Source organism: Brettanomyces nanus, chromosome 1 (genome assembly GCF_011074865.1).
Source record: "Brettanomyces nanus chromosome 1, complete sequence".
In the NCBI taxonomy this organism is placed as follows: Eukaryota; Fungi; Ascomycota; class Pichiomycetes; order Pichiales; family Pichiaceae; genus Brettanomyces; species Brettanomyces nanus.
Window position 1 is genome coordinate 1,623,046 of NC_052374.1, and position 19,875 is coordinate 1,642,920.

Consider the following 19,875-nt stretch of genomic DNA (forward strand, 5'->3'; position numbering starts at 1 on the left):
ATTAGGTAAAAGGAATGTGGAATTCAAACCAATCCACTAACTCTCCTAGCGTACAGATAGCAAGCCATAGAAAATGCCATCATACCTGCAAGAATACCCCAAAACCACTTCAAGTTCTCGACATCCTGTCCAGGAACAAGACAATTCATACCCCATAAACCAGTGATTATGTTCAAAGGAAGAACTATACTACCGAGAATGGTAATCTTACCAAGAATATCATTCATATCATTATTCACCTTTGTCATGTCAATGTTAATCTGTGCAAGATAGTTCGAATGTGATCTAGCAAGGACTTTCTCATAGTGATTTAATGATTGCACCATAGTAACTACATGATCTTGAATATCACCAAGATACAATCCTATTTCTGATTTTGGTGCCACCTGCCATTGCTCGTTGCATCTTTTGGCAAAGCCCTTAATGACATCAGGCTTGGTTCCCAAAAGACGAAGTAAGGACATCACTCTTCTACGGCATTCACCAATTCTTCTCAACATATCCCCCTTCCTCTTCCAACTAATTATCTTTGTACTTGAAGAAGAAGAAGAGGTTGATGACAACGAAGATTTATACGACTTGAGGGAGCGTTGTTGTCCTACACCAACTGTAGAACTTCTTCTCTTTAGCCTCACCCAAACCCTGTCCTCCTCATCCTCCTCATCGCTGCTATCATCGCTATCAGAATGCTCACCACTTTGCATCACTAAGATTTCATCTTCGATAGCATTCACCTCCGTTTCAATGCTCTCAATCAATGGCGCAAAAGCATCTGTAATATCATCTATGAGAGCATATCCTATCCAATCAGAAGTTACGGTTAAGTAATCTCTTAATAGACGAACTCTCCTTCTGACATTGCTTGGATGTGGAGTAGGTCTAAAATGAAATGTAATAACACCGTCTCCAAAAACAATGATATACATATTCAAAGAAACCAATTCATCCTGTCTGGAGCCAAGCTTAGTTTTTTGAGAACTTGTAGATGCTGTAGACCGTCTAAGGGATGGCTTAGAAGAAAGGGGAGACGACATGTCAACTCTGTCAATATCACTTCTGGTCCTGCGACTGAACCCCACTGACTCACGAAATCTTTGGAACCAAGTCTCATTTTTGGAGCGACTCTCTTCCTCTTCTTCCAAAACACTTAAAGCGTGTGCCTTCTCAATGGCTTTTTGTCTGTGGTGCTCCTGCGCTACATCAAATGATGTAAAACACACAAAGTAATAGTCCTTGAATAATTCGACTTTTTCTCTAGCTTCTCCAAGGAATATGTCTTCAGTTGTCAAGGGATGAATGCCGAAAGTCTTCGACATTACCTTCATTTCGTCTTCGGTCGGATTGTAAACATCAAGCCAGAATGCAGGCACATTTTGCTTCTCCACATGAGAGTAGTCTGCCACAGAAGGGGTAGGAGTTGTAGAAGCGGTACCTATCTTGGATATCTTCGAATTAGCCTGTGACAATTGGGGTGTCGATTCTCTGGCATAATTGTGCAGACTATCCGAGTTCAAAGGTGAGGTTTGTGCTTGAGACTGTTGCACTTTGGGTCCATAATATGAGGGACAGAACAAGTCAGAGAAAGTGGTGTTTTCTTTACGAGTCAATCCTGAAATGTTGGTAGAATGTATAGTCTCCGGCAAGTCCTCACGAAAGTAGGTGAAACGAAAATTTTCCAGCATAGCTTGTCTTGCTTTGAAACTATCGTGACGTTGAATATCCCAGGGTGTGAGCTTAGGTGGTCTTAGTCTTTCATTTATCAAATTTGCCTCTTCTTCTTTAGTTTGAATCAATGGTTCGGTCAACGAGTCTCCCTGATCTACGTTGGAAACCAACGGGTACTCAAAATTGACACCCTCTCCTGGCTCTGGCACTGAAGAGTCCTGGCTTAACGCAGCAGAAGCTTCGTTTACCTTTTTGATTTCTTCAGCCTCTTGATTGGCAAAATCTTCTAGAATCTGAATATCTGGCCACATTCTCTTTTTCCCACTATCATCAATCGTATCAACAGGGAAGCAGACATCGTCAATTGACGAAGAAATACTACCTTCCCTTGACGAAGGATTGGAAGAAATGTAAACCGAACTATCATCGTCCCCCATGTCGTCCTGTTCATCGAATGGCGAGTACTCTCTATTGAGCATATAATTTCTGGTATTATGATCAACTTCAGAGTAGGCCCGACGACGAACACCGCCTCTAGGAAGGAACACATCCTGGTTACTGATAATAGGAGGAACCGGAGACACTTGATATCGGCTCAGATCAGGAACAGATGGCTCACTTCGAAAATGTAATCCGCTGGTGGAATTTCGAGTTGTCGTTCCATATTTTCGTTGTGCGTTGCTATGACTATGTGATCCTATCATCGCCGAAGCACTAGTGTTCTCTAGTTTTGTCTGAGGACTGCTAACCCCCGCAGATATATTATTCCATGAAGGTGACGGACCGGTGACAAAATTTCTCTTAGGTTGTCTTGCCTTTCTAGCGGCGGTGGTAGCACCAGAAGCAGAACCTATAGGTGTCGATTGGATAGACGCGGCTTGTGAGCTCTTATCAGGGAGCATGCCGGTATGATACCTATGATCATATATGGGATCATCAACTGTATTAATTTCTTTCACATTCTTAGAAGGCACCAAATCTTCAAAGACCTGGCCCATAGCATCGGTGACCTCTTCTGTGGGAGGACTGAACTCATTATCTGACATTGTAGTTGCGCTTGGATGACTGGAACGGGAGCCTTTTGCTTGTATCTCATCTCTCTTCTTACCGTATTGTAAAATATTCCGATCCTCGAAATGTTTTTTTTCTCTATTTGTGTTCGACATTAGTGTGGATAACAAGTAAGCAAGAGTGCCAGAAGAAAGCAAGACTAGATAATAAAATAGAAATCCTAGATAATAAATTAGCTTATCCTGCAAAATGTTTTTCCTTCGCGAGTCGTCACATACATATTTCGTACTTCCTCCTATTTACATTGTGTAGGTTTACTATTCAGTAGAGTGCATGTCATCGTTACGTAGTTAAGACCAGTCTATAAATTAGTGCAGTTCCTAGTCAGAATCATCACTGGATTCTTCTTTCTTTGAAGGCTTGGTTGGCTTGGCTGGATTTGTGTCCACAACATCCTCAAATTCAACCCCTTCTAAATCCTCTTGATCATCTTCCTGATCGTCTTGGTCATCATCATCATCATCATCATCATCAGCCTCTCTGGCCTTTTCCTCCTGTCTTTTCCGTAGTGCTTCTTTGTCATCAATAAGTTCCAATGCTTCATTGATGTCAGAAATCTTGGAAACAAGGGAACCCCATTGATCCTCCGTTAGCGATATACCCTGAAAAATACATTGTTAGTAAAGTGAGTTTAATTGTACTCTGCTGCTCTGCTCTTTGATATTCTGGTGTACTTACTTTCGACCCCGGTAACCAGGTATTATCTTTCTGATAATATTCTCGAATATCAATCAACTTCATATTACGGAACTTTCTCACTGTAACCTTCCGCCTTTCTGCTCCCAACTATAGTTTAGTTAGTATTGCTGATGCATTTGAATCTGTGACTAACAAACATACGTCAAATTGAACTTCAGGATGATCCTCCTTGGCGTTTACCCGTTTATAAGGATGAGTTGACTTTTTTTGAAACTTCTTGAACTTCGGCATTGGCTGATTATTATGAAAAGAGCAATGGAACAAAGGCTGGCTAAATCTCGATCACAGCGAATTCTAAAGGTGATAAATCGCGACCAGTCTGAGTCGGTTTTCAAGGTTTCTTCTTGTTCCTCAAGATCCTCGGTTTCACGAGTTTCATCCCCCTTCAATTTCTTATTACCTCAATCAATGTCTCTCAATCTTCCGAAGGTTTCTGGAAAGTTATCTGGGATTTCTCCCCTAATCATAGGAGGCGCAGTTTTTAACGTCCAGTACAACGACGATCCTGCTTCTTTACCAATTAAAGATCTGTTATTGGCTGGTTTCAAAAAGGGAATTAACGCGATTGATACTTCTCCTTATTATGGTTCCTCAGAAAGTCTTTTGGGTTCCGCATTAATACAGTTAGTAGATGAAGAAAAGCTTATCACTAGAGATAACTATTACATCTGCACTAAAGTGGGCAGAATTCAATTGGACGAATTTGATTACAGTCCTGAATGGATCAAGAAATCGATTACAAGATCCTTACGGAGACTGAATACCAAATATTTGGATGTTGTCTACCTTCATGATATTGAATTTGTTGAAACAGAAAAGATATACACTGCTTTAAAAGCTCTTATGGAGTTGAAAAGAGAAGGCCTCATCCATTACGTAGGCATCTCTGGCTATCCGGTCAATTTCTTATACCATATTGCGACTACTGTTCAAAGCATTCCTGAAATAGGCCCTCTAGATTTGGTGTTAAGTTATTGTAACATGTGTCTTCAAAACGCACTACTCTTTGATTACTACGACAAATTTATGGAGAACACTGGAATCAAACTCTTGAACAATGGTTCAATTCTTTCGATGTCATTGCTCAGGAACCAGGAAACTAGGTCATTTCATCCTGCTTCTGAAACTTTGAAAGATTGTTGCGACAAACTGGCAAAACTCCTTGAAAAGGATTATCATGTAGATTTGGCTGAATTGGCCACTAGATTTGCTATTAGACGCTGGTTAAAAAAGGAAGGAAAAACTGTCTTGGGTGTCTCTACTCTGGGAGAACTCGAAAGTGCCTGGGATCAGTATCAACTTGTCTTGTCTAAGAAGTTGGATACTCAGGATGCCAAGCTAATCGATATATCACAGAGTTATTTAGGAGGACACATGAACGAGACATGGCAAAGTGGAATTGATCATTAGGAAACTTGTAAAAATATAATTTATATACAGCAGCTACAATTTAGGCTTGGTACCGTTTAATCTCACTGCCGCCTTATCGATGACAATGCAGTCTCTTTCCTTCACGAGAGTCTGAAAAATGACTATAGATCCCTGCTTCCATGCACGCACCTCAATTGTCTCCCCTGGGAAAACAACTTGGGTGAATCTCACCTTGGCCTCGTCAAACGTGCCAAACTTGTCAACGAGAAGCTTGGCACTGATTCCAAAAGTGCAGAGACCATGTAAAATTGGCTTGCTGAAGTGTGCTCCTTTGGCAAAAGCAGGGTCAACGTGTAATGGGTTCAAATCACCGTTAAGTCTGTAAAGGGCTGCCAAGTTCTGGTCCGTTTTAAAAGTACCAATAAAATCTGGCTTTTTATCCTTCAAAGCAGTAAATGACATAGAGACAAATGGAGTAACCTCTTCATGGAAAGAATGTGATTTTGCATCTCTTGATTCGCAATTTCTAATAAAGTATGATCCAACGTTTGTGAAGAGAAGTTCGTTTGTTTTCACATCGTAGGTCTTATAGCCAGCCCTAACAAGAATGCTATGCTTTCCTGCTTTGCTCTTGTCAATAACTGCCATAGGAAAAGATTTTGTGGTCACCGTTGCAGCCGTTGGGATCGGAAACTTGTTAATCTTAAGATAGTGTTCTCCATGCAAGAGGTTCATCGGATTGTAGTTTTTGAGAAGTTTGTCAAGGTTAAGACCTCCGTCTTCCTGATTCATGAATGGAATAACGCCAAATGAAGGGATAGCTTGAAACTCGTTGTTTGCTTCATAAACATACTTGAGCTCTTTAGCCGAGGAGCCAACAGAAATATTGTAAAGAATGACACGACGATTATCGTAGGTATATGCCTCATTTTCACTGCTTTCGTTATCACCATCTTGATCCTCCTCGTCCTCATCATCCTCATCACCATTTCCACCGATGGACTCCAAAATTGCCATAGTAGATTCTTGGGCATTCTTGATAGTCACACTTTGAGTGAAATCAATAACATCCTTCCAGTTGTCTCTAAGAAACTCTACTGGAATCTCCTTCTCGTGTGAAATAGCTCCCTTAGCACGCTGCCATCTAACATTTCCAATCCATCCGGCTCCCACTTCATATAGTTCACCAGTAACGCCTCCCAATTCTTTAGAACATAGAAGCACAACCATTGGAGAAACCTGTGAAGGTGAAAATCTGTTCAACTCAGACGCCTTGAAAATAGTTCTTGTCATAGCAGTTTCAGCGTGAGGAGCTATCGCATTACAGATAATTTTGTGCTTTTTGCCTTCAATGGCCAAGGTTCTTGTCATTGAAAGGATTCCGGCCTTTGCAGCAGCGTAATTTGCCTGCCCAAAATTACCGTATATTCCAGAAGTTGAAGTGGTATTGACAATATAACCTGCACCGTTCTTAAGAAATATTGGCCAAACATACTTGCACATTCTAAATGTTGCAAGCAAATGAATTTGGAGAACTTGATTCCATTCGATGCCAGTCATCTTCACGAAGGATCGGTCTCTAAGAATACCGGCATTATTGATCAACACATCAATCGTGCCGAACGATTTTAGTGCAGTCTTAACAATCTCCTCTGCTTCAGAGTAAACGTCGTGCTTCGATCCGACAGCCTGTCCTCCCTGAGAAACAATCTCTTTCACAACAGTATCTGCATCTCTGAAATCATTAACCACAACTTTAGCCCCATATTTTGCAAATAATAATGCATGGGATTTTCCCAATCCAGAGCCTGCACCGGTAATGATTACAACTTTTCCCTTCAAAGATTCGATTTTTATTGAACCTTGATTATTCGATGGAAGGCTACTTGTAACACTCCAAACCTTGTTGTAATCATTGAGCTCGGTGGGATGCTGAACACCAGGCTTGTTAAAATCAGATACCTCTTTGAAACGATTAAGGATAGCTTCGGGTGTGAGCGACTCGTCTGGTCTTAGGTAAAGACCTCCGCTTCTTTCCCAGCGAATCTGTGCAAACATGCCTGCGGCAACCTCGTATATGGAGCCAGTAGAAGGGCATTCATCGGAAGTTAAATACATCACCAAAGGAGCTATTTTCTCTGGAAGCAACTTCTCCAAAACATCGGGTGGCATAATGGTCTCGGTCATTCTTGATTTTGCCAATGGTGCAATGGAATTAACCTTGATGTTGTACCTGTTACCTTCTTTTGCTAACGTTTCGCTGAAACCAACCAACGCTAGTTTTGCAGCAGAATAGTTGGCTTGGCCAAAATTTCCATAAAGGCCAGCTGGAGAAGCTGTCATAATAATACGTCCATAATTCTGGTTTTTGAAATACGGCCAACAGGCTTTGGTGAGCCTAAAAGTGCCATTAAGATGAACATCTAGGACATCGGTGAATTGTTTCTCGGTCATTTTTTTGAAGCTGGCATCTTTCAAAATACCAGCATTATTGATGAGAACATGAACAGTACCGAAGTTGTCCACTGCAGTTTTGAGGATTCCCTCTGCATTGGTAACAATGTTGTCGTAATTGGCAACTGCAATACCTCCACTGTCCTTAATCTCATTGACGACAATATCTGCAGCCTTAGTAGAATTTCCAGAGCCTGTGAGACTCCCGCCGAGATCATTGACAACAACTTTGGCTCCTCTTGCTGCAAACCTCAAAGCATACTGCTTACCCAATCCACCTCCGGCTCCAGTAATAATAACAACTTTATCTTTAAACGAAATTTTGTCCACCATTAGCAGAAAAGAAAGTACCGAAAACGAAAAGTTACCACATTCATGGATTATTAGGCTTTAGGTTAGCCATTATATATATATAGAGAATACGTCGGCTAACTCCCCACATCTATAATCCAGAGTGCCACTTGAAAGTCCTAACTGCCCGAAAAACTCCGCGAAACATGTGAAAAGCAAATGAGAGTCTCCACGTTCCTAATGAAGAAATAAATGTGGGGTACGGTTGAACTAAAAATTAAGCCGATTGAGGAGTCGGGGAGGGGGGCCTTAATTATCTTCTCCTTCTCCCTTCCTATCCTCCGACTCCTCATCCTTTGATTCGACATCATCTGATTCGTCATCCTCTGAATCATCATCCTCTGAGATTTCTTCCCCTAAGTCCTTCAATTTTCTCTTTAGTTTATCATTCTCATCGTCCAATTCAAGCATTATTAACTTCATATCATCAAGTTCTTGAGATGCTTTTTTCTCTGAGGTATCTTCTACACTCTTGCGAAGTTGGCCAATTTCGGTTTGAGCTTCACTTTTTTCTCTCTCATTTAAAACGAGCTGTGCTTCAAGTCCCTTTATTATGGATTTCAACTCTTCCACTTTCGTAACTGTTTCTTTCTCCTTTTGCTTCTGTACTTCTTCATGCTTCTTTGCTTTGGTCTCAAACTTACTCATTAGTTCTGACTTCGATTTCTCAACTTCAGTTAGTCTGCTTGCAAGTTCTTCGACTCTACCTCCGGACTGTTCTGAAGATTGCTCTGCTTCCTTCCGTTTGAAGTCTGCTTCAGAGATAGCTTTAGTTTTTGCAACTATCTCTGTGCGTAGTTTCTTAATCAGTTCCTTGAGTGACTCTTTTTGAGACACATGCTTTGATATTGAAGAGGAATTTTTTGACAATTTCTCTTTCAATGTCTTATTCTCTTCGATTAGCTTTCCATGTTCTTCTCTTATAACCCCGGATTTGTCCAGCTCTGATCTGTACTTCTCTATCTCTTTGCTTTTCTCTTTAGCACTCTTCTCGAGTCTTTCATTCTCACCCTTAAGTTTTTGTTGGACGATTTCATTGCTCCTTGAACCAGCTTCTTTTGATATCTTTAAATCTTCCATTTGACTATTAAGCACCGATATCTGCTCTTTAGATCCCAATAACGTGCCATTCAATTTCTTGAGCTCAAGGCCTTTCTGTAATGTGGCCTTTTCTGATTCATCCAATTTGTTTTGCAGGTCAGAAGACTGCGTCAGAAGAGTGGTGATTGTTTTCTCCTTTGAAGTGACTCCATCGCTCAATGACTTTATAGTCTGCTCTAACTCAGAAACATTTTTCACAAGTTCATTGATTCTAGCTGTTCCATTCACATTACTCTCCGAAAGCGTTTTCATCTTTTCATTTAGCTGCTTCTTCTCATTCAAGAGTGTCCTTGATTCTTTGCATGATTGTCGTAACTCTGTTTCCTGTTCTCGCAATTTATCACGATCAGAAGTGACTTGCTTCAATTCAGTCTTCAAACCGGTAATCTCTTCCTTGAAATTGTTATTAGATGTTTGCTCTTCTTGCGATTTCTTTAAAAGATCGCTCAATTCGTTTTCTTTCTCAAGCTCAGAAGCCGCTTGTAGCCTTCCGGCCTCCTCCATGTTCTTAAGAGCAATTACTTTATCCTCCAATTCTGTATTGAGTAATCTGATCTTCCCTTGATAGGCTGTGAGATCTTCTTTGAGCTTCGTTTCGGCCTTATTTTTGGCTTGAGCTATCTCCGTTCCATTTTCCTTGGTCTTTACCAACTCCGTACTCAAATTATCGATATTCTCTTTAAGCCTTGCAATTGAGCCTTCTTTGTCAACTATATTCTTCTCGGCCTGCTCCTGAGCTAGTAAAGCGTTCTTTAGATCCTTGGATCCCTGTTCAGTCTGAATTCTCAGTTTTTCAATCATTTCAGTTTTACCATTTTCAGACTTACTTATAGACGTCTTTTCTTGCTTGAGCTTATCCACTTCTCTGGAGTATCTCACTTTCAACTCAGTCAAATCACTTTTGACATCAGACATCTGCAATTTGTTATCTTCGAGCTGTCTCAGTAAGTTTTCGACCTGATTCTCCTTATCTAAAGTAAGCTCTGACTTCTCACTTTCAAGTCTTGCACAATTGAATGCTTTCTCCTTCAACTCTGCATTTAATCTCTCCATCTCTGCAGCGTTCGCAGTTTGCAGGGAATCCTTCTCCTTGTTAGTCTTGGACACCGATGCAACTAATGATTTCACTTGAGCTTCCATCTCTGTAATCTTTTTTGACGAAGATTCATCTATTTCTCCAAGGTTCTTCTTTAGCAATTCATTTTGGGCCTCGTATTCCTTCAACTTCTTCTCTAAAACCAGTATAGCCGACTTTTTGTCGGACTTCTGAGAATTAATATCTTTTTCAAGTATGTCTTTTTGCTTCTGATTTTCTTCTAATAAAGAAGACATAGAAGCCAATTTATTTTCAACAACCCCCAATTTGGATTCTTTGGATGATAATTTAGATCTAAGCTCTTCATTATCCAACTTCCAATGCTCTAATGAGCTAGTAGCAGAGAGTAGTTTTGTTGAGGACTGAGAAGCCTTCTCTTCCGCTTCCTTTTTTGATTTCGTAAGCATTTCGAGTCTGCTTGATAAATCCTTCTCATCCTTTTTGCTTTGCCGTAAAGCAATATCAAGATCACTAATATTGGCCTCAAGTTTCATCATTTCAGATAACTTTGCATCTTTGAGATCAGTCATCTCTTTGCCAATTGATTCTTTCTCTAAAGTGATGCGAGCTAAATCGCTCTCTTGTGTCTTTTTTTCTCTCTCCAGCAAATCATATTTCTCTTGGATTTTGGAGTTGATCAAGTCCTTCTCCCTCAATGATGTATTCGCATCGTCTAATTCCGTCTTCAAATTTTCTCTTTCTGAGTTCACCGCTAGTATTTTCTTTTCCAATGCAGCAACATTTGCTTGATCGTTTATCTTCGAAGACTTTAGTTTATCTTCTATAGACACATTATGAGCCTTGCTGTTCTCTAATTGTTTGGACACATTGGCAACCTCTGTCCAGAGCTTTTTCACCTGCTCATCCTTAGATCCAGACACCTTCTCGTGTTCAGACTCAAGTGATTTTATCTTCAAAATACTCTTCTCAAGCTCTTTGGTAACGTCTAAAAGTTTACTTTCTAGTTGAGAACGCTGTTCCTCGAAACTAGAAGATAGAGTTCCCAAAGATTTCTCTGCATTTTCTTTAGCAGCTTCTAATTTCTTGTAGTCTTCCAGTTTCAGTTTGAAGCGCTTATCCACGTCGGTATTCTTTGTTTGCAACTCCTTTATCGAACCTTCGTACTTCTCTTTTAATTTTTGAGTGCGCTCATCTTTAGCAGTCATCATCTCCTTCTGAGTGACTTTGAGCTCTTTGATTTGTTCCTCAAGTTCCTTATTTCTATGCTCGGCAGCTTTGAGATTATCCGTCAACTGCTCAACTGAATTATTAAGTTCATCAATATCTCTTCCCGATTCTGCTTGCAAAGAAGTAAAGTCATTAAATGCTGAAGTGAGCTCATCCTGAAGAGAATCCAATTTTTTGGACAGAACACCATTTTCATCTGAAATTTCCTTATTCTCTTTGCTGAGCTTCACTACCTGCTCTTTCAATGAATTCAGTTCTTGATCCGTATGCTCTTTCAGCTCCTCGCGTTCTTTATTTGATGAAGCCTTCTGATCCTTCAAGGTTTGAATTAACTCGGCGGCTTGCCTAATTTTAGCCAAGTATTCTCGTGATTTCTCCTCGGAGAGTCTCAAGCGTTCTCCATTTTCTTGAAGGGACTCACTCAACGCATTATAATTCGTATTTGAAGTCTCTCTCTCGGATTGAATGGCATTGATCTTCCTTTGCAGCGAAGCTATCGTTTCATTCTTCTGTGTCAATACATCTTCAAGCTTCTTTTCCATACTCGCTATCTTATTCGACGATACTTTTACATCATTCGTCAAAGCCTTGATTATCTCCTCATGATTGCCTTTCTCCTTAGTTAAGTTCATCAACTCTCGGCTCATCTTATTGATACCATTTTCAGCTGATGCCTTTTGCTGACTCACACTACTGAATTGATCTTTGAGCCTTTCATGTTCGGTCATGAACTTATCCATTTGTGTTTTGGTCTCGTGAAGGTTCTTTTGTAGCTCAGTAGCCTCTGCCTCTAGTTGTCTCTGAACTTCTTTTAGCTGAGCAACTTCCTGTAGGCTGCTGCTTAACTTTGCGTTCAGATCACCATTGGCCTCTCGAAGTTTGATCATCCTCTCTTCCATTTCCTTGTGTGCAGCGCATAGTTCCTCGTAGTCGCCGGTTAGTTTATGGTTCTGCGCTGTCTGCTTTTTTTCTAAGAAGGTGGCTTCTTTTTTGAAGGTGGCGTACTGCTGCAAGACGGATTCATACTCATTTTGGACTTCTTCATAGGCACTGTAATCCAATTTTCTAACAGGTTCGACTTCAGCATTCTTACCAAATGAGCTTCTAATTCTAGGGTAATTTTCTTTCACCATTGAGATGAATATACTTCCAAAAAAAACTTGAGGTAATCCTGTCTCGTCTCTTCTCTGCGAGTCCTCAGAAGGTGAAAACTGCTTTACTTGAGGAAGATTCATGAACTGTTGAACTTTCAAACTAAACGAGTTTGCGCCAATTCTGCTGTTAAGAATGGAGAAAAGCCTCTGTCTAGATATTGGAGATTCTTTTCTGGTGAACTCATAGACGCTGCCCAAAAATGTAGCTACCAATCCCGGAACCATATAGTTTTCCTGTGAGCTATCGACAAGATATGCCAAAAGTTGATCTAAACTGGAAGCATCCTTCAAGAACATGTCTACAGCATCGTAGTCTTCCCATACCCAGCAAATCAATAGCATGAGATAGCCAATGGCGACTCGAGGATCTGAAAATTTTAAGCATGAACAAAGTGCTTGACTTATAGCATCAATAATACTGATAACATCTTCATCAGCATCTCCATCCCCAATCGTGATTTTCATAGCCATTATCTTTCCTGCCTCAAACTCACTAAAAAGGTACATAAGCAAGTCTGCAGAAAACCATATCTTATATGGATTCAACTTAGCTCGCTCATCAGCATATACTAGAGCCTGTAAGATGTTTCCTTGAGGAGCGCTTCCAGTACTAGTACTCTCTGAAGTTGGAATACCGTTAGAAGATGATTCAGAGAAGCCTTCATCTTTTACATGACCATTAGTATTTCCATCCTGTAAGTCTTCACTCTCTAAAGATGTTACAATATCATCTGAAGCCTTGGATACGGCATTTAATGTTTCAACAGCTTCTTCATTCGGTTTATCCTGCTCATACGACGCATCTTCATACTCTTTAATCTCTTTTGTTTCTTTTTCATCTACCTCTGCCGTATTTCCCTCGTCAGGAACTGCTGGTAAGCCATTCATTTCTCGGAAACCCACCGCTTGGTCTTTTAAAAAGACCATCTTGGCTGTATTGTTGCCACAGAAGTAAGCTTTAAGCACAACAGATGCGGCAGCACGTAGATCAAAGAGATGTACTGAATTCACGTAAAGACACCAATCTAGTAATGCAATGATGACAGGTATAAGTTCGCCATATTTTTGAGCCGATGGAGGTAAACTGGGGTCCAAATAAGGTACATCTATCTGCGCGAATTGAGCCTGAACGTCTTCGCTGCCTCTGATAATATCTGCAACGGTAAGAAGAGCATTCACTCTTATTTGATTAGGAGTATTCAAACTGAAAGCAAGTTGCAAAGTTGACAGCATAATATTTGAATCAACCATGGCCCGTTGTTTGTCCTGAATCTGTTCTGCTCCTTCTGGAACAAAAAGACGGCATGTATCCAAAGCAGTAGCCAAGTTTTGTAATCTCTGCTCGTTCCATACAATAGGCCTAGATACACTGTGAGTCAAAGGCTGACGTATTAGTTGGGCCAAATTGGGCATGCAATTTGTCTCCAGGAAATATTTCTGGTTGACAGAATTGAAGCTGAGAAGGTTTCCAATCAAAGAAAGGCAATCCTGAACAATAATGTTGCCCTCAATGCCTCCTTCTTCGGTAATAATCTGGTAAAGTTTATCAAATGTATTTTCAAAGACAACCAATTTCTGGATATTAAAGTTATCTTTCGCCACGCTCATAAGAAGAAGAATGGCCTCATTTCGTATTGGTTCATAAACCTCATCTAATGTGACACAAAGTCTGGAAACAGCTGTAGGGGACTTGAGAATCAATTCCCTTGTCCGAGTAGGTCTAGTAGTACATAAGGCTTGTAATAGTTGTAAGGCATATATTCTGATATGCAGGTCATCGCTCTCTAAGAAATCGATCAGAAGCTCTATATTCTCAACTGATTGAGTCAATTCATCCGCGATCCAAAGAGAAAATTGGTCTGCCTTCACCTTGTTTCCTAAAAGTGTAGGAGATGGGTACTTTCCGTTCTTGACACGTGATTGTTCGCTGATCCAATCTCTGGTGAAATCCTGATCTCCCTCCCCTCGGATAAATAAGATCAATAGTGTCTCTAATGTAGCCTTAACAATATCTGGATCCATTGAGTCTCGATGTAAGTTTGCCACCAAGTGCTTCAAACCCTTGGCAACAACAATCTCTCTGTATTGTCTGCTGAAACTCTTTAGGGAGAGGATAGCACCACGTCTATCGGAGATCAAGGTCGAATGAGAGAGTCTATCGACCAAAGTGGTGATCGAGTCATCAACCTCTTTCGTTGATGTTGCAGCTGTCTTCACCAAGTTCTGTAGTAGTTCCATGTTGGATAGCAGTGCCTAATATGGGCCAGTTGACGTAGACTCAGAAGCCTTAAAATAATTACACCTAATCAACGCGCGCGACGAAAAATCAAAATTCTCGTGTCTTCAGGAGCTCTACCCATTCATTCATTTACTCGTCGTGTCCCGTTATATTAAATAGTTAGATAGTTACAGGCTTTACTTAAAAGCTTTTTCACTGGAACATACTTTTCACAATGTCCTTTTTGGTCTGTGAAACGAATTTATCGAAATTATCGTTCGCATCGCTGACATAGTTCTCAATCTTATCTGCTTTAGTTTCCCATGTTTTATTTGCGTAATTCTTTAGTTTGGAAACCTGCCAACTACCAGACTGTCTATTGCTATCAAATTTATGGGCAGTTTCTGGACTTTTGTTCAATTCCAAGTTCTGGTGAAGAGCATTTGGATCGTAATATTCAGGCTTTTTGGTGCCCAAAATGTTGTAATTCAATGGATTGTGAGGTGATACGTTCCATGACAACCTGCACTCCTCGTCAGTACCGTTCTTAGGTCGTTCTTTACCGATCATAAGCTTGTAAAGCTGCGTGTATGTGATTGATGGAGTATTCTTTAGCATCTGGTTGAAAGTTGGCCTCCAAGGAATCACAATATTCTTCAAGAAAAGGATATCCGAGGAGCCGTCATCAGTGGTAGGGCCTCTAATCGGCTTCCTCAAATTCATAATGTTGACCATTACTGCTTCTGTTTCTGTAATTCTCAAGAACACATCTCCCAATGGTAAGACCGAGCTTTGCTTTGCATACTTTCCCTCGATCCTGTAAGGAATTCTTACGTCGCATAGTTGTGATAGCGAAGGAAGTGACAAAGCAACTATCTTCTTTGACTGTCCGTGAATGGAAATCACACAGAATGAAACGTTTCCATCAGGCATTCGAGCACCAGTTATTCCAAGCTTAGAAATATCTCCCTTATTAAAGGTTTTGTGTGCTATTTTACCGTTATTTTTCACCACCCTAATATCGGAACTAGAAGTGGAGATTACTAAAGGAAAGCTGAGGTCTGCCTCTGTAGGTTGTCCGTTCAACTGGTGCATATTTGGATTGCAAGGTCTACCTGTGGTAGAATTCACTGCAATGATATCCACTATGTCCGAGTCATTCGCGTCAATCTGCTCGACTTGGTGCACTGAAAACCGTCCGCGTATATCTGACTCGAATATGTAGGTGATTAGTCTTCCGATGCTTGAACCCACATACATCAAGACGTGGCACTTGGCACTGTCTGTACTGGTAATACCGTATCCAAATTGAATAGAAGTGGGTACTATCTGGATGGAAAGTCCAGTATCTTGAAGAACTTCGTTGAAAATAGCCGTGCCTCCACGTCTGTCGATGACTAAAAGTCGTCCCGATTCGTAGCCAATAGCAACAAATCCAACATTACTGTTGCATAACGACGTTACCTTGCCGTTCTGTAGAGATCTAACTAGTAATCTCGGCATGAAGCCTTTCTTCACATTTAGTGGTGCTCTGTCACTTATATCAATTATTGCCCGATCCCCCAAAGAAAGAGATTTCATGCCATTTATCAAGCCCGATGCTGCTACCTCAGGTTGATAGTATTTGTTGACTTGAAAGCTGAATAAAAGAACATCTCCATTGAATAAACTGCAGGATATCTCCATCTGTTCTGGTGCAAACGAAACTCCAGACACGGACGACTCAAGAGAGTCGTCCTGCAATATGGCAGATATGTCAATTTCCAAAACGTTACTACTATTAAGATCTCCTTCAGAAGAATTCCAGACCCGAATAAATCCACTCTCGTGCCCAGAAATAATGACGGAACCCGCATCGGCTCTATATTTTGGCCTACTAGGAATACCGCCTTTCAAGATGTTGAGGTTTTTCGGGAAGGATTCGAAAATCCCGTTTAGTAGTCTTTTATCCAAGTATGATGACGAAGAACATGTGATTTTGGGGTTTAACCACGACACAGTTGAAGGAAACCTTCGAGCCTCGTAGGAAAGACTGCCTTCAGGATAGTTGAGAAATTTTAAAGTTCCGTCTGACATGATTACTGCTACCAATGCCGGCTTCTGATTGCCATCGAAATAAGGAGACTTCTCAGGTAGAGGAATAAAGTCATGAATACTCCCTTTAGAATGGATGGCAAAAATATTCTGCTGTTTGGGTTGGCTATAATAATCTGCCATATGTTGGTAGCTGGACATCGAATACGATATCATCTTGCCGAAATTCATTCTCACCAACTGATGATATCCCTCTGTTTCGTACGAATCACCTCCCATAATAAGCAAAGATGTTCTCTCTGGATCCGAGTCGCAAAGCCAGCGAATACTTTTAATTACAGTCATCTTATCCTTTTCTGGATGGCACTCTGTACCCGTAGGAGCATCGACGTAGCTGTCAAACAAAGTACGAGCAAGGATTTTCTCGCCAGTCTTTGCATCCCAAAATACCAACGAGGTATCGTCATGAACGGTTACAATATGTAGGCCATTGGGATGCCATAGACAGTGTGTAACGTTCGGCACGTAGTATCCATCTGAGGAATAGTTGTAGACAGCATTCGGCCCACCAACCGCCGTTCTCTGCAACTTATAAATAAAGTAATTGATCACTTGATTGGTGACTATGTTGTAGGTAACGGTTTCCTTTGGGTAAGATATAAGTAAAGTGCCTATGTCCCTAGGATGAATTTTAAGACAGCACACGTGACGGTCAGCAATTAAAGGGAAGTTGGCTCTTTGGGCGGATGGAATATTAAGGAAGGTTTCTCGTCCGGATTCAATATCGAATGCTTTGACATCACCATTTTTCAAGCCCACAAACACAAACTCTAATGAGTAGTCAGTCTCAAAAGCCGTGATTGGAATCCTTGAAACTATTTTCCTGATTACACTTTTTGAGAACAGCGAGATGACAAAGATCGTATTCAGAGTGTCAAACACCAACAAGTATACACCTTTGACAAAGCGAATGGCTCTAATTGGGTTGACGGTCTCGAGCTGTAGTGTGTAACTAACTCTGGCTTGTCCGAATATAGAGATATGATTAAATTCTGTCACCACTGCCATCAAGCTTTGAACGGGATCATACGCCAATAGCTTAACACGGCCTGCTTCACCATATTTCTGTAGCTCGTAGATATCAAATAGCATATTCTCCATACCTGTAGAAAGATTATCCGTACTTCTCCTGAATTTGGGTAGCTTCATGCTGGACTTTTTGATTCCCAGTCCGTCAGAGGAAGACTCGGACAAGTTATTTTCAACCTTTTTGATCTTTTCACGTAGCTTAGAGCCCTTTCCAAACACCATTGTAAATCTATCAATCGATTATAAAGGATGATGCTTAGATGAGGTCAAGCCATCTTCAAACACGCAAAAGAAAAACTGAAATGCATTTATACTATACATGAAGCATCCCTACACCATTTGTACATAGAAAGGCCGATCTTTAAGGTTCATCTAGAACGATGATCCAGCTAGAAGGCTTGCAGCACTCTTAGCATCTACATGTGAAATATCCTCATCGATACTATCGGCACCTGTGTCAGCCGCTGATCCGTTCGTGTTCTCAAAATTCTTCTTGGTTCTAGAATTCCACGAATCTCCATGACTCTTAGTAGGTGACAAATTACCGACAACTTCTGGTAATAATTCCCTACCCAACCTTCCCAATGATTCCTGAGGATTGATCAGCTTCTTAGTTTCAAGAAAATGTAGTTTTTTTCTTTCCTGAATTATCTGCTGTTGTGCAGTGAGTTTGAATGTCTTCTTCAACAATGCGGTCAAATATTTAATATAGTCTTTGGATTCAACCAACATCTCATATGTTGTTCGTTTGACCTCGCATCTCAACTCTTTTTCATAGTTGTTTGACATTTCCAACGATCTAATAGAATCATCGATCTTAACGGGATCAATGATAGATTTGGATTTCAATCTGGCAATAGAGGCATGTCTTTTCTTAGTACTTTCTTCAGCATTGGTTAGCTCTCTCATGAGTAAGTGTCTATTAGTAAGGGACTCTTTGATGTTGTAACAATCATTTGAAATTAACTGAAAGCATTCACAAAGACGGGAGCTAGAATTGACATGTCCGACTAGAGACATCTCAGTAAAGAGTTGCATCACCTTGTTGAGTTTCTCCCAAATCTTCATCATGTCTTTATTCTCCTCCATGGGTGAAAGCGCCGTTATCTTCTGATAAAACTCTGTGTCAAGATCCGAACACTGTTTCTCCAACCTCAACAGTTTATCCAATTTCTCAACGAACTTTTCTGATTCAACATGAATGCATTTGATCATTGGTCTGTACTCAGCAAGTTCTTGCGATGCATCGTAAGGTGGCTGAAGTTGCTTCAATGTCTTTCGTCTTATGCCCGTGGCCATTACAGAATTTGTGGAAGGCTTAGTCTTTGAAGAAGTGTAGCTAAAATCATTCTGCTCGAAAAATAGCACAAACTCCTGGTTCCTTATCAATATAGGGTTATTACACACCCTATTAAACCATTCTTGAATACTGGACGTGATAGATTCAACAAATTCAGGAGACATTGCATTGTAAGCCGTAGTAATAACAGGTAATGAGGGAACAAATACCTCGATGTTATTGTAGATAAGGTACTTGTAGAGACTTTCTAGTTCCTTGAAAGTTCTTCTCACATCTTTATATGTCTCTTTTCTGAAGCCCGGGATGTTTTTAGTCGAAGCATCTAATCGGAACACGGGGTTTTTATATGTCACGGTTCCATTTTTCTCCACTTCTCTCACCTTTACAGAAATACTGAAAGAGCTTTTGTTTAGTCTTTCGGGAAGATAACGTTTGATATCCTTATCATTCGGGAAATCATGGAAAGGTTTCTTTAGTTCAAGATCATCTTTCTTTTGTAAGTCTGGTGAAGGTGGCTGGGGTAAAGGCCGAGATTGCATAGCAGTTCTCTGATACTGTTGCGGTAATGGATTTGGCTCTGGCTGCTGAGTAGTAGCGGGCTGCTGAGCCTTTGAAGAAGAAACTGATATCACACTCTGCTCAGCAAATGGATTGTTATCAAAATCATCGGGTTCGTAAGGAACGGCAGACGACATTATATATACAACTTAGAAAAAGAGAAAAGCTAAAGGAAGTAACAAGGTGATAAGAATAATAATAATAATCAATTAATGCGCGCATCAAAAATCAACAGCCAAATAAAACTAGTTCTAACCTGAAGACCAGGCAGAGGAGACACTAGACTAGGCTAGGCTAGGCACCTACAAAACAAATAATAATAAATCATAAATCATAATCATAATCATCTAGATATGCGAATACAAATAGTAAAAAACGGGAATCATGCTGTGGCATATGGAAAATAGAGTGGAAAAAGCAGTGATAAAATAGTAGTAAAGAGACGTTCAAGACTAGATCAAGGACAAAACAGACAGTAAGTAAGTAACAAACAATTTTTTTTTCCTTTTGGAAACGTCTCTAGGAT

General features: G+C 40.5%; 7 protein-coding genes across 7 annotated transcripts; 1 reads left to right on the forward strand and 6 right to left on the reverse strand.

Moving 5' to 3' along the window:
* Nucleotides 1-23: 23 nt before the first annotated feature.
* Nucleotides 24-2,711, reverse strand: FOA43_000747 (uncharacterized protein; the record flags this gene model as incomplete). Its single annotated transcript, XM_038921074.1, has 1 exon — nucleotides 24-2,711. One exon carries the CDS (start codon nucleotides 2,709-2,711, stop codon nucleotides 24-26), a length of 2,688 nt encoding a protein of 895 aa, XP_038777002.1.
* A 345-nt stretch (nucleotides 2,712-3,056) lies between these two features.
* Nucleotides 3,057-3,574, reverse strand: FOA43_000748 (uncharacterized protein; the record flags this gene model as incomplete). The annotated part of the gene is made up of 3 exons (XM_038921075.1): nucleotides 3,057-3,338; nucleotides 3,415-3,522; nucleotides 3,569-3,574. 3 exons carry the CDS (start codon nucleotides 3,572-3,574, stop codon nucleotides 3,057-3,059), a joined length of 396 nt encoding a protein of 131 aa, XP_038777003.1.
* Nucleotides 3,575-3,843: 269 nt separating this feature from the next.
* Nucleotides 3,844-4,845, forward strand: FOA43_000749 (uncharacterized protein; the record flags this gene model as incomplete). The annotated part of the gene is made up of 1 exon (XM_038921076.1): nucleotides 3,844-4,845. One exon carries the CDS (start codon nucleotides 3,844-3,846, stop codon nucleotides 4,843-4,845), a length of 1,002 nt encoding a protein of 333 aa, XP_038777004.1.
* Nucleotides 4,846-4,878: 33 nt separating this feature from the next.
* On the reverse strand, nucleotides 4,879-7,593 carry FOA43_000750 (uncharacterized protein; the record flags this gene model as incomplete). Its single annotated transcript, XM_038921077.1, has 1 exon — nucleotides 4,879-7,593. The coding sequence occupies one exon, from the start codon at nucleotides 7,591-7,593 to the stop codon at nucleotides 4,879-4,881; it is 2,715 nt and encodes a 904-aa protein (XP_038777005.1).
* A 267-nt stretch (nucleotides 7,594-7,860) lies between these two features.
* Nucleotides 7,861-14,388, reverse strand: FOA43_000751 (uncharacterized protein; the record flags this gene model as incomplete). The annotated part of the gene is made up of 1 exon (XM_038921078.1): nucleotides 7,861-14,388. One exon carries the CDS (start codon nucleotides 14,386-14,388, stop codon nucleotides 7,861-7,863), a length of 6,528 nt encoding a protein of 2,175 aa, XP_038777006.1.
* Nucleotides 14,389-14,581: 193 nt separating this feature from the next.
* Nucleotides 14,582-17,713, reverse strand: FOA43_000752 (uncharacterized protein; the record flags this gene model as incomplete). Its single annotated transcript, XM_038921079.1, has 1 exon — nucleotides 14,582-17,713. One exon carries the CDS (start codon nucleotides 17,711-17,713, stop codon nucleotides 14,582-14,584), a length of 3,132 nt encoding a protein of 1,043 aa, XP_038777007.1.
* Nucleotides 17,714-17,863: 150 nt separating this feature from the next.
* Nucleotides 17,864-19,486, reverse strand: FOA43_000753 (uncharacterized protein; the record flags this gene model as incomplete). The annotated part of the gene is made up of 1 exon (XM_038921080.1): nucleotides 17,864-19,486. The coding sequence occupies one exon, from the start codon at nucleotides 19,484-19,486 to the stop codon at nucleotides 17,864-17,866; it is 1,623 nt and encodes a 540-aa protein (XP_038777008.1).
* Between the last annotated feature and the right edge of the window lie 389 nt (nucleotides 19,487-19,875).